Raw genomic sequence first — 12,062 nt, 5'->3', positions numbered from 1 at the left:
AAATAAACAATGGACAAATGGAGTCTTTAAACGCCTCAGATGTAAAGTTATTCACTGTCAAAGTGACTCAAAAATGAAAGGGAGTCAATGGGATGCTAACAGCAGGTGATGGCTTGGTTAGCAATGGCCGTCCCTATGGGTGGAACACTTTCCGAGTGCTAGATTACCCCCTTGGTTTCAGTTGCTACCCAGTTTCAAGTTCAAGATTAGTTTGAGCAAACTCTGTTTTTTTGGGCTCAAGAAGGTGGATTGTTTTTTATCAGTGTTCATCACCATGGTAACTAACCTGCTCTGGAGCAGGTTTTACTCTGGGTTAGAGATCGCAAACCCAAACTGGACCAATCAGCTGCAAGTAAAGACGCAATAAAGCCACACCCCCTGTATCTCTTGTTCCAAATTTGCGTTAGTTTATAAATTAGTTTATAAATTATTACTTTTAATTAATATAATATATTCATATAATTATATTAATTGACAAGTAGACAAATATTAATATAAATGCATAAAACATGCATTCATAATTATTTTAAACAATGTGTATTCATTTGAGCTCTTTGTGAACCTATAATTATTAGGCATATTTCTTTGATTCACATCATGCATTGAGAGTCAGATATTCTTTCAGCTGCCTTCTCAAACTTCTGCTGCAGCAGCAGTGTTTATTCCTGGCTTGTAAACACATTTAATTTAATCATTTTTAAAACGATCTCTCAATCTTCAGAAGAGAAGTGAATCAAACGGACACTGTGATTGGCTGTTTGACGTATCACACTTGATGTGAGTGGCCGTGATTTGACGGGATTGGCTGTTTGACTCTGTCAAAAGTCTGACGTGTCACACAGGTGCACGCGCTTCAGAATTAATCACTAACTCTGGATTAAACCTGAGTTGACAGAGAAAGTTTATACTGAGCTTTGAGAAACGGTTGAATTTAATCTAAACCAGGTTGGATTTATCTGGATTTGTCAACTCTAAACCTACTCTGAAACTCAGAGTTTGTTCTGCTAGCTTCATGCAACAGGCCTCAAGTCTTCCCAGTATATTTGCCACAACAGGCTAGCGCCATTTAGTGTCTCAGTTACCAATTTGTATATTGCCTTGGATAACATCAGTATTAAAGGCAGTGTGTAAGTTTCACTGCTAGAGATTGCTTATTCAAAAACAATAAAACCGTGAATGAGTGTGGAATCATGGGAGTTGTTGTCTTCACCGCCACATTGGATGGAAAGCCATCCGATGAAACTCAGGGCCGAAAGCCCAGGACGTTTACGCTGCTGTTTTCATTATGCTTATATGATACAGTTGGTCGCTTCTTTCGTTTTTTTTTATTTTACAATTGAAATTTACATTTAAAGGAAGTGTATGTAAGATTGTGGCCAAGACTGGTACTGCAATCACTTTCAAATGACTGTAGAGCGTTGTATCCCCTCTCCCCCTCCCCCCTGACTCGGGATTGCCAGATATGGGCCTTTCACACCGAACGCAGCAACGGCACCGCTGCGCTAAGAAATCCATTTATTTTAATGGTTTGCGCCGCACAAGGATGGTTTGTTGCTGCGCCGACTAAAGCGCACGCGCAGCAGAGCGTACCCTTGACGGGCTTGAAAGCATGCCGCGGTCAAAGTTCAAAATATTTATACTTTTGCCGCTGTGCTCTGTGACAATTAACCGTGCGGCCAATAGAAATGGTACATCGAAACGAGCACGGAAAGCAAAATGGATGGACAGCTTGTACTGTGCCCAGCAAACAGCTCCCTACTGAGCTAAAAGGACACCTGGAAACGGTCGCTGTGGAAACGGAGCTCTTTCGCAAGACTAAATTCCCAAACTGTTCACTAAACCTAAGGGTTTCATGCTCCCACAGCCTCTTCTTCCTCGCTCGCTTCTTAGCACGGGGTAGATTTGCTCCTGAACGAATATAGAAATAGAACTCCAACTAAAAGTTTTAAAACTCTGCCTACTTTGCTCTGGCCAGCGAAGAGCATATCGCGTTGTATCTGAAGGGCTACGCTGAACCCCGCGGCAAGCGCAGCGCATTCCGCGTTCGGTGTGAAAGGCCCAATAGGCTGCAGGATCCAGCAGGAGCGTTTGTAGCTGCAGCTGGGGTAACTAGAGCAGAGCTGAGAAACATTACTGATTTGGTGATTGGTAGATAGGTGGAGGGTGGAGCTTCAGGACAAACACAAGATGTCAACATCAACATCAGTTGAGGGCTGCAACAAAAACTTTTAAATGACAATATCCAGGCCAGGCTATTGTTGTCAGTGATATAAGTGTTTGAAATACATGATTTCTTAATGTCTAGTGACATCAGGGCCATTTTATGATTAATTGAAAAAAATTTCTTACATACAGTTCCTTTAAACCCCCTCCTTCTTTGTTACAGTTATGTTTGATCACTTAAAATCACATTATTTTATTTTATTCTAAAAAAAACAGCCGAAAGCGCTGAATTACTACTTATACTGGTTACTTTATTTGACAAATTCAAAATGAGGGGTAACGCATCGCTGTTTTATAATACAATCAAACTAAAAATACATTTGAATACATTGTTTTGTAAGTTATGTTAACGTTACTGCGTTTGCTCGTCGGCTGTATGAAACTGTACAAAAAGGCACTGGCTGGCTCTGAGGCATGGTACAAACATTTAACTCATGTTAAGTCAAGAAAACAAGAGATTCAAACAGTAAGACTAACCGTTGAGATGTATAACTATTATTAGTTTTCTGTCTATAAATGTATTCAAACAGTTGCTCACCTGTCTAATAAAACATAATACAGTCCCTGACAAAAGTCTTGTCGCTTGTGTACAAATTGACCTAAAGTGCCGGTGAAATATATTTCTAATCAAGATATTTTTACAAGAAATGGCTCATTTTAATCCCACCAGCTTTTTTTGATAGTGATTCAGTGAAAAACTAAACTTTCAAAAAGTATTCTAATATTCACAGCTTGGTAAAGCCCATTGAGTCAATTTTTGCGAAGACATAAGTGTTGTCACCTTGTCATATGAGTTTCACCTGTGACTAATAATGGATCAATTAGGTCTCAAGTGTGTATAAAAAGAACCCCAGTACGCTAGACCTTCACATCAACTGCAACTAGACCTCTGCAAACATGCCTAAGATTCACCCTGAGACTAAAGTTTTGATTATCAAGAGGCTGAAGACCAGAGCCACTGCTGATGTGGCAGACACCTTCAATGTGTCTCAGCGTCAAGTACAGAGGATAAAAAAAAGATTTGAAGAGACTGGAGATGTTTTTGACAAGCCCAGGTCAGGCAGACCCCGGAAGACAACTGCTCGAGAGGACCGTTTGTTGGCTTGAAAATCCAAGGCCAGCCCATTTTCCACTGCAGCAGAGCTCCACGAGACCTGGTCACCTGAAGTCCCTGTGTCAACCAGAACAGTTTGTCAGATTCTGTCTCGAAATGGCCTCCATGGTCGAATCAGTGCCCAGAAGCCAGCACTAAACAAAAGACAATTGAAAAACGCGTGGCATTTGCCAAGGCCCACAGCCTGCTAAAAGGATGGATGCTGGAAAAGTGGTAGAAGGTGGATTTTTCAGATGAATCTTCTGTTTAATTACACCACAGTCGCCGCAAATATTGCAGGAGACCTACTGGTGCCCGAATGGATCCGAGATTCACCCAGAAAACAGTGAAGTTTGGTGGCGGAAAATTCATGGTCTGGGGTTACATCCAGTATGGGGGTGTGCGAGAGATCTGCAGGATGTAAGGGAACATCAATAGTCTAAAATACCAAGAAATCTTAGCTACCTCTTATATTCCCAACCATAAAAGAGGCCAAATTCTGCAGCAGGACGGTGCTCCATCGCATACTTCCATCTCCACATCAAAGTTCCTCAAGGCGAAGAAGATCAAGATGCTCCAGGATTGGCCAGCCCAGTCACCAGACATGAACATCATTGCGCATATGTGGGGTGGGATGAAAGAGGACGCATGGAAGACGAAACCAAAGAATATTGATGAACTCTGGGAGGCATGCAAGACTGCTTTCTTAGCTATTCCTGATGACTTCATCAATAAATTGTATGAATCCTTGCTAAACCGCATGGATGCAGTCCTTCAAGCTCATGGAAGTCATACAAGATATTAAATTTGGATCTCACAGCAACACAACTTCATTTGCTGACATATTTTTGTATTTGCAGTAAATTTGTTCAATTTCTATATGGGCGACAAAACTTTTTGCCAAAACGTCTTGCCAAAATTTGACCTTTCTGTCTTGATTAAATTATAAATATTTTTTCTGTGAAAATTATTTATTTCAGTGCATTAAACATCATTTGGGAGGGTTTTAGCTTTTCATATGAGCTATTTCTAACACCAATTAATTAATTAAAAGTCAGGTTAATATCAGGTATTTCTAGAAAATAGATAAGCGACAAGACTTTTGTCAGGGACTGTATATTAAAGCATCTTTGGTGTTTCCATGGTTATTATGACACGTGATGTTACACTGGTTAAAATAGCAGATTTCTCTGGATCAAAAACTGTAAAAAAGATGGACGCCCATTCACTATCTTCCATTGTATAAATGTGAAGCCACCAATGTGTCTCTGACATCGTGCGCTGATTCGGGACCTGCATCTGCGCAATAGAGAGCAGGAAGTAGAGCCGCAATATCAAAACCCCGTCCACATTCCTGCGGTATCTGTTAGTACAGTTTACTGCAGAACAACTCATTATGTCGGTGTGAAATAAACAGTTATAGAAAATGTAGACATTAAAGATAAAGCTCCAATTTCCTCCTGATAAAAGTCCATTGGTGCCTTAAAGCGAGGCACTTTAGCAACACTTTTCAGGACGTAGCACAGGACGTTGCAGCACACCTGATGTAAACATTGTTTATATAATCCTTTACTTAAAAACCACTTACAGAGGCATGGTGGCAGCCATCAGGTTCCTCCACCTCATACAGGACTACATCCTTCATTATTACAGCCACACCCTTCAGTATAAAGGACATGAACAGGTGAATATGGATGTAATTCCTTGTGCAGTGCAGTTTTCTGGGAAGCAAAGAGAGAAAGAGGCTCGGTGGTTTGTTTTACCATAATGCATAATATGCAAAAACACAATTAACCAAGTACTGAAGATTAATCTAGATAATATTAAATGCTAATTATTATACAAGTGACATATTAGTAGGATTTCAGTACAACATTTTTGTTTTTCAAAGAAAGTGTATGTTTGTTTAATTTCTTGTATCGTTTTTAGATCATTAATCTAAAATGATCAATCTCAGACAGTTTTGTCGAGTAGTGCGCCAGGTCTTCTTAGGTTAATAGAAAACCTACTTAGGGTGATTGCTGCACATTATTACGCAAGTCAGTTATCATGCAATATGGGAAAGAAGAAAGATCTATTTGAAGATAAAAAGCATGAAATTGTGCAATATCTTGCAAAAGGGATGAAACTCACTAATATTTAGCAAAAGCTGAATTATGAATTTTGATTATCAAACAGATTTGTGAGTGATTTAGAGCACAGAAAAACCATGTCATATAAAGACTTAAAGGTGCACTATGTAGTATTTTTTCAGTAAAATATCCAAAAACCACTAGGCCAGTATTATATAATTTGTTCAGTTGAATATCCCAAATGTTTCCAACTATTTGAAAATTGTGAGAAAATTGCTATTTTAACCAAGGACCCGGGACGTTTCAGCATAGCGTTTGAGCGAGTCGCCTGTCAATTGCGTCATATCTGTGTTACCCTCAGTTTTATTCTGCAGAAGCGCTTTTCTCTTAGCACTATGAACATGTCACAGCAGCGCCGAGTGAACACACAGAGTAACGTCATAACATCATTTTAAACACACTTAAATGTATCTAATATGATTAACAGAGCTGCTTTACCTTATACTCATGAAAAGCGGAAATAGTGCAAGCGCCCGTCGGCTGTGTCCCGTCCCGTCATAATAAAAGTCCCGACGTGATTTCTGCCCGAGTCCTATTTTCCACCGGCTGTGAGGTGAAGACCACATGTCCCAAGATGCTGCACTCAAACTTGGTGTCATCAAACTACGCCTTTGTTTTGAATAGGTGCCCTCCAGTGGACGGATAGTTGCATAGTGCACTTTTAAAGGGATAGTACACCCAAAAATGAAAATTCTGTCATTACAAACCCATCAAAAATATCTTAATTTGTGTTCCGAAGATGAACGAAGGTATTACGGGTTAGTGAGAGTGAGTAATTAATGACATAATTTTCATTTTTAGGTGAACTATCTCTTTAAAAAATCAATGATGGTGCCGGTTTGACCTTACTAGACGGAATTAATGACGAATGGGAACACTAGATGATATTCGTCTGGATATGAGGTAAAAAAACAAAACAAATACTGTTCGGTTTCTCAGTTGTTACCCATTCACATGCATTATGAATGGCAGACTGCAATGGTTTAAATTAAAAATCTTCATTTGTGTTCTACTGAAGAAACAAAGACACCTACATCTGGAAAGCCCTTGGGGGTAAGCAGATAAACATCACATTTTCATTTTTGGGTGAATTATCCCTTTAAGAAGGGTAGTTCTGTCAAACTAATTCATTTGATTAAAAAGGGTAGGTATAAAAAAGCCACTGTTGAGCAGCAAACAGGTATTTGAAGCTCCTGGTGTTTCTTGAGTCTCAAGAAGCTCTACATGCAGGCTATCTGTTGTGTAAACATGCATTTCAGCCTTCTATAACCAAAGCTCACAAAGAGAAATGTTTACAGTGGGTTTAGAAATACATGAAGACTCATTTTTGTATTTACTGATAAATGTTGTACTGCGATGGGTGGCCCAGATGAATGGATTTCTGGATGGTATATACCCTTTTAATATAATTAATTAGTTTTATAGAAACTTCCCTTAATATGCCTTTATCTGATGGGGTTTTTCTGTGCTCTACATCACTTAAATCAAAAACATTTTATTTCATCTTCCAATTTTGCATGAGAACTGTGGCTTGCTTAATCTCTCTGAGATACCAGGCAGTTTCCTAAAACAATATGAGAAATACTTTTTTTGAAAAACTAAAAAAAATCTTTTAAAAAAAGGTTCATTGTACTAAAATTCTAGTCCTACTGATGTGTCACTTGGATAATAATTTGGTGTGTGTATAAACAGTGTGTGTGTGTGTGTGTGTGTGTGTGTGTGTGTGTGTGTGTGTGTGTGTGTGTGTGTGTGTGTGTGTGTGTGTGTGTGCGCGTGTGCGTGTGTTTAGACAATGCATATTAGAAACAGAAAATCAAATTCCCAATTCATGACATTTCCATGATAGATATTGCCATCAGCACTCAATAGATTGGTCTTCATTTTTCATATATGTTGTTCAGGTTGAGAGGAGACACTTGTTCTGTTCAAATACACTGATTGTGCTCAAAGCTGAGTAGGAAACTCCTATACTACTGTATATGTATGAGAGCTTAAACATATCAAGACTCTCAAGAACTGTGTTCCTGTTTAATTAAGTGTGATGCAAGCCGAAAGAGGAAGCTGTTCAATACACTGGAGATCTGGCTTCACCTCTAAGGTCAGTAAGGGGAATATTCACTTTGGTTAATTTACTACTGAGAGGCTTGTGCACTGCAAAGCGGAATGCTAGAGGTTACAAACCACCAAATCATTTTGTTTGGGAGGTTGTGCAATATAGGAAACTGTATAACCCTATCAAACGCCTGGATCTGTGCACTTTCGCAATGTGTTGTTAAATGTGATATAAAACGGTCCATTTTGATCAAGGTCTTCTGGTGTGATTGAGCAGAACATTGATTTGCTACACAGCTGAATCAATCACATAAAATGTGGGAATCCACTGAGGACAACAAAGCTATCAAATGTGGTTATTTGTTTCTTCCATGTGAGAAAGGCAAAAGCCATAAAGAGCCAAGGTCCTGTGACTTCTGTCAATGTCTTGTATCACGTCATTGGTATATTTTGAGTTGTATTTGTGGATTTACCTGAAAAAGCACAGGATGATGATGGCGATAATGAGGGATATAAGAGACACAGTGTGACCAATAGTATATCCAATTCTCACAGAGGCCAGGAAGTCACCCTACGAGGGGGAAAAGGTGAATGAATGAAAGCCAACTAAACTCAAAAAATTACTTATATAACTGGAATAAGAACTATTAACAACAGTCTTGATTGCTTTGGATACCGTATTTTCCCGGACTATGAGTCGGTCCGGAGTATAAGTTGCAGGACCAACCAAACGATAAAAAAAAGTTTGACTTATAGTCCGGAAAATATGGTAATTGATTTAACTAGCTGCCATTTAAGCGGAAGATTTTCTATTAAAACTGAATAATTCTGTTTAACTACGCATCAATCAGCGGTTTGTATTTTTCACTGATGCAGTCTTTCTGGAGATTACATTGGTACACCAGTAGGTGGTGAAAATACATGTGTTTATTGATTCATTCAGCTATTTGTTCAACTATTCATTCAACTATTTGTTCAAAACACAGATTCATAACAAAACAAGTGACTGGCTGAATTATATACCTACTTTCCTAATATGTAGTAGGTAGGGGGGAAAAAACAGCTGCAGTGAGCATTTTTTTGTGCTAAAAATAACAAGCTTTATCTAAATTAGCACATTCAGAAAGGCGATTTGCAAACACACACATTATGGATCATGAAGAGATGGTATTGATTCATCTTTGAGAAGCAACTTTTGTGCAAATCCTGCATTTACTGACCTTCATTTGCGAAGCAGTGTAAAAAGCCCAGTGTACATAGATTCACACAAACGTGTTCTGTAAACATGATGGAACATGAAAGCAATGTTCCCTCTAAGCTGTGCACGGCCACACACTTGTGATACCACGGCCGTGCAGAAAGAATAAAATGCAGCGCAGATGGCAGACGCGAAAATGCAGTCGCTATAGTGTTAGAACCAGTGAATGGGGTTTACAGATTTCATAGAGAGAATAATGTCGCGTGTGAGCGGCAGACAGTCATTTTTGCGGTACAAATAGCTCAATATTAGCCTAGAAATCTAGAGTGTTGTCTAGCAACTCTCAATACACTTCTGAGCTGTAAACGCTCTGAGCTGTAGACGGCCGAGTTGCGTTTGCGTGCTTCTAGTAAACACAGAAACTAGCGAACGGCGGTCTTTCGAATCAGCTTTGACTGCGACTGATTGACTTGGAGTTAAGCTTTTCTCTGAGAAAAGAACAAAGAGCGGCACTGAAGTCATTCTTAAAAAGGGAAGATGTGTTCTGAGATTTTCTGCCCGGATACGGCGAAAGTTTAATCTGTCTACTAGTTCTGCTTCAGCTTCGTTGCTCTGGTTGGTTGTAGTGCTATCCTATCGCGTGCAGAGGGAGTTTGAAAGACAACCGTTTATCCCGCCCCTCGGATTGAGCCCGGTCTATGGTGAGTTTCCAGACCAAACATCTTGATGTGGGTCTGGCTTGTCAGGCTAGCTCAATATGAGAGGCAACATGAAATGCAATACGTGAAATAAAACGTCATCATGTTTTAAAGAAGAGTGACTTGATTAAGTGGTGGAAATATAGATCACACTACAAATAGATCACCGTTTTGTCGCGATCAACACGGCTTCGAAACAAATTTTTTTGATCATACAATTTCTAGCGTGGTACGTCCAAAAATACAGTAATTGTAAAACAATAGGTGATAAGTACCCAGATGACCTGCCACCTTTGGCAAGATTCTGAAGTTCAACTGATGCTGGTAGGTCACATGATAATGACAACATGACGAATGTAGTATGTCCGGATCATATTTTTAAACCAATTAATTAATTACCACGAACAGCTGTATTTGTAATAACTGAAGTTAACAAAGATTAACTAATTCTGAACAGAGGTGCTGTTCACGGTTAGTTCATGTTATAGGAGCACTATGTCGTATTTTTGCATTAAATATCCAAAAACCACTGGGCCAGTGTTATATATTTTATTCAGTTGAGTACTTACAATATCCCAAATGTTTCCAACTATTTGTAAATTGTGAGAAAATTGCTATTTTAACCAAGGAGCCAGGACATCTGAGCATAGCGTCTGAGGGAGTCGTCTGTCATTTGCGTCATATCTGCATTTCCCTTGGTTTATGGTTATTTGGCAAAAGCGCTTTAATCTTAGCAGTGTGAACAAGTGTCACCGCAGCTGCTGAGTAACGTCATAACATTATTTTCAGCACACTCTGTATCTAATATGATAAACAGAGCTGCGTTACCTTATACGCATGACAGGAAAAGCGGAAATAGCGCCTGCGCCCGACGACTGTGTCCCTTCATAATAAAAGTCCTGGTGCTCGCGAGGCGTGTGTTGTTCATCTCATTAACAATCGCTACAGACGCAACACTCGGTCCTGCTCTGCTTCATACTACAGTAATGTTAATAACCACAGCCATCAACACGATTTCTGCCATGAGTCCTATCCCGATTCTTTTCCACTGTCTGTGAGGTGAAAACCACATGTCCCAAGATGCTGCGCTCAAGCGCTTGACGTCATCAAACTATGACTTTTTTGAATAGGTGCCATCTAGCGGACAGAAAAGTTGCATAGTCCACCTTTAACTAACGTATTAACTAATGTTAACTAATAAAACCTTATTGTAGAGTGTTACCATTAATACTTTAGGTACAACAAACTGAGGTGAGGTTCGAGTCTCAAGTTACTTTTGGGTACCTACCATCCATTGTTTTAATTTATTTATTTTAGATTTCATTGTAAACTTCGATTGATGTTGAAATCATAGCCTTGTGGGCAATGTTCTGACAAAGCGCAACAGCACTTCAGGCAACCCAACTCGTCGTCCTTTCAAAAATATGAGTGGTCCAGCAATATAACTTGATTGATAGTGTATTTGGTGCCTGTGAAAATGTACGTTGTTGCTGATTAAAACATACAGGCATCAAAAGAATGGGGGGAGAAAGGAATCATACGCACCATGTGTCCATCCTCTGTGATATTTAGGTCGTAGCCACAGTTAAACGCAATGACAACTGGGTCTATGTTCGTCCAGCCATTGGCAGTACAGCTCTTCGATATGTTTCCTGCAAAAGGCAAAAGGGCAGTGAATATGCAGGTCAAATACAGAAGTGAAGAGTGCTAAACCAGAAGATTCAATCACAGCTTCATTACTCAAGTAATCACTGCTACTCAGATACACTTAGCCACACATAAAACACATAGCCAAAGATGAGGTGACCTATTACTGCAAAACAAGCAAAGGAAATGAGCACTTCATGGGTCTCAAGTGGTCAAGAATTAATCAACAGGAAATTACTTGCATCAACATGGACGGAAAAATGTTAAACATCTTAGTCTTATTTTTTGCTTATTTCATGATCTGAATTATTTCAAGCAAAATGTAATGGAATTATCTGTCATTTTTTTGGAACAGTTCGCCTTGCAGTCTGAAGAAGCAAATTTCACTGACTGATCGCTGTGGTAAATGTTAATTGGCTCGAGAATCCTCTCAGGCCTGGAGGACTTCAAACTGAATGGAGCTGATTTGTGAAGCAGAGCACATAAGATCATCATCAGGTAATCATGCTCTGCAAAGTGGAGGAGGAAAAATAACAGATGTCGTCCTGTCGGTCTTATCGCTGCCTGAAATACCAGCTGGATAATCCTTTTACTCACTGGACACATTATGACATTCTCATAATGACCCTTTAGATCCTCCTCTCACTTTTCAGCGCCACATGCAATGTCCATGTCACGCTTATCAAATTCATGACCTTCCTGCCATAGACTTGAGACCAGGTTTCTTGAGGGTTGATGTCACAACAGAAGATGAATAGTAAGGAATGGAATTTTTAAAAACAGCACCTCCCAAAAAAATTCCCAGTATTACGAGGCAAGGATTGTAAATTTGCCTCTGACTTCAGTATTAAAATGTCATACAGATGCATCACTGCATTTGGACATATTTCGATTCCTGTCAAAACATTTTTATAAAATAAAAAAAAGTTGAATGTACTGTTTGTCACTGGTTGTATTTTTATCTAACAAGGGGACGATTTGGCTCACAATTAGAGAGATAAGTCACAAATTAAACATCA

General features: G+C 39.3%; 1 protein-coding gene across 1 annotated transcript in view; it reads right to left on the bottom strand.

Moving 5' to 3' along the window:
• Window positions 1-12,062, bottom strand: part of vipr1a (vasoactive intestinal peptide receptor 1a) — a 36,900-nt gene that overhangs the window by 6,985 nt on the left and 17,853 nt on the right. The window contains exons 4-6 of the mRNA XM_067453837.1: window positions 10,942-11,048; window positions 7,974-8,071; window positions 4,905-5,037 (exon numbers count right to left, since the gene is read on the bottom strand). Coding sequence (XP_067309938.1) covers window positions 4,905-5,037; window positions 7,974-8,071; window positions 10,942-11,048 — 338 coding nt within the window. The remainder of the gene's footprint in view (window positions 1-4,904; window positions 5,038-7,973; window positions 8,072-10,941; window positions 11,049-12,062) is intronic.

The sequence above is a fragment of the Pseudorasbora parva genome, chromosome 9, assembly GCF_024679245.1.
Source record: "Pseudorasbora parva isolate DD20220531a chromosome 9, ASM2467924v1, whole genome shotgun sequence".
Taxonomy (NCBI): Eukaryota; Metazoa; Chordata; class Actinopteri; order Cypriniformes; family Gobionidae; genus Pseudorasbora; species Pseudorasbora parva.
The sequence above is the reverse complement of the archived record's forward strand: the minus strand, read 5'-3'. Positions and strand labels throughout refer to the sequence as shown.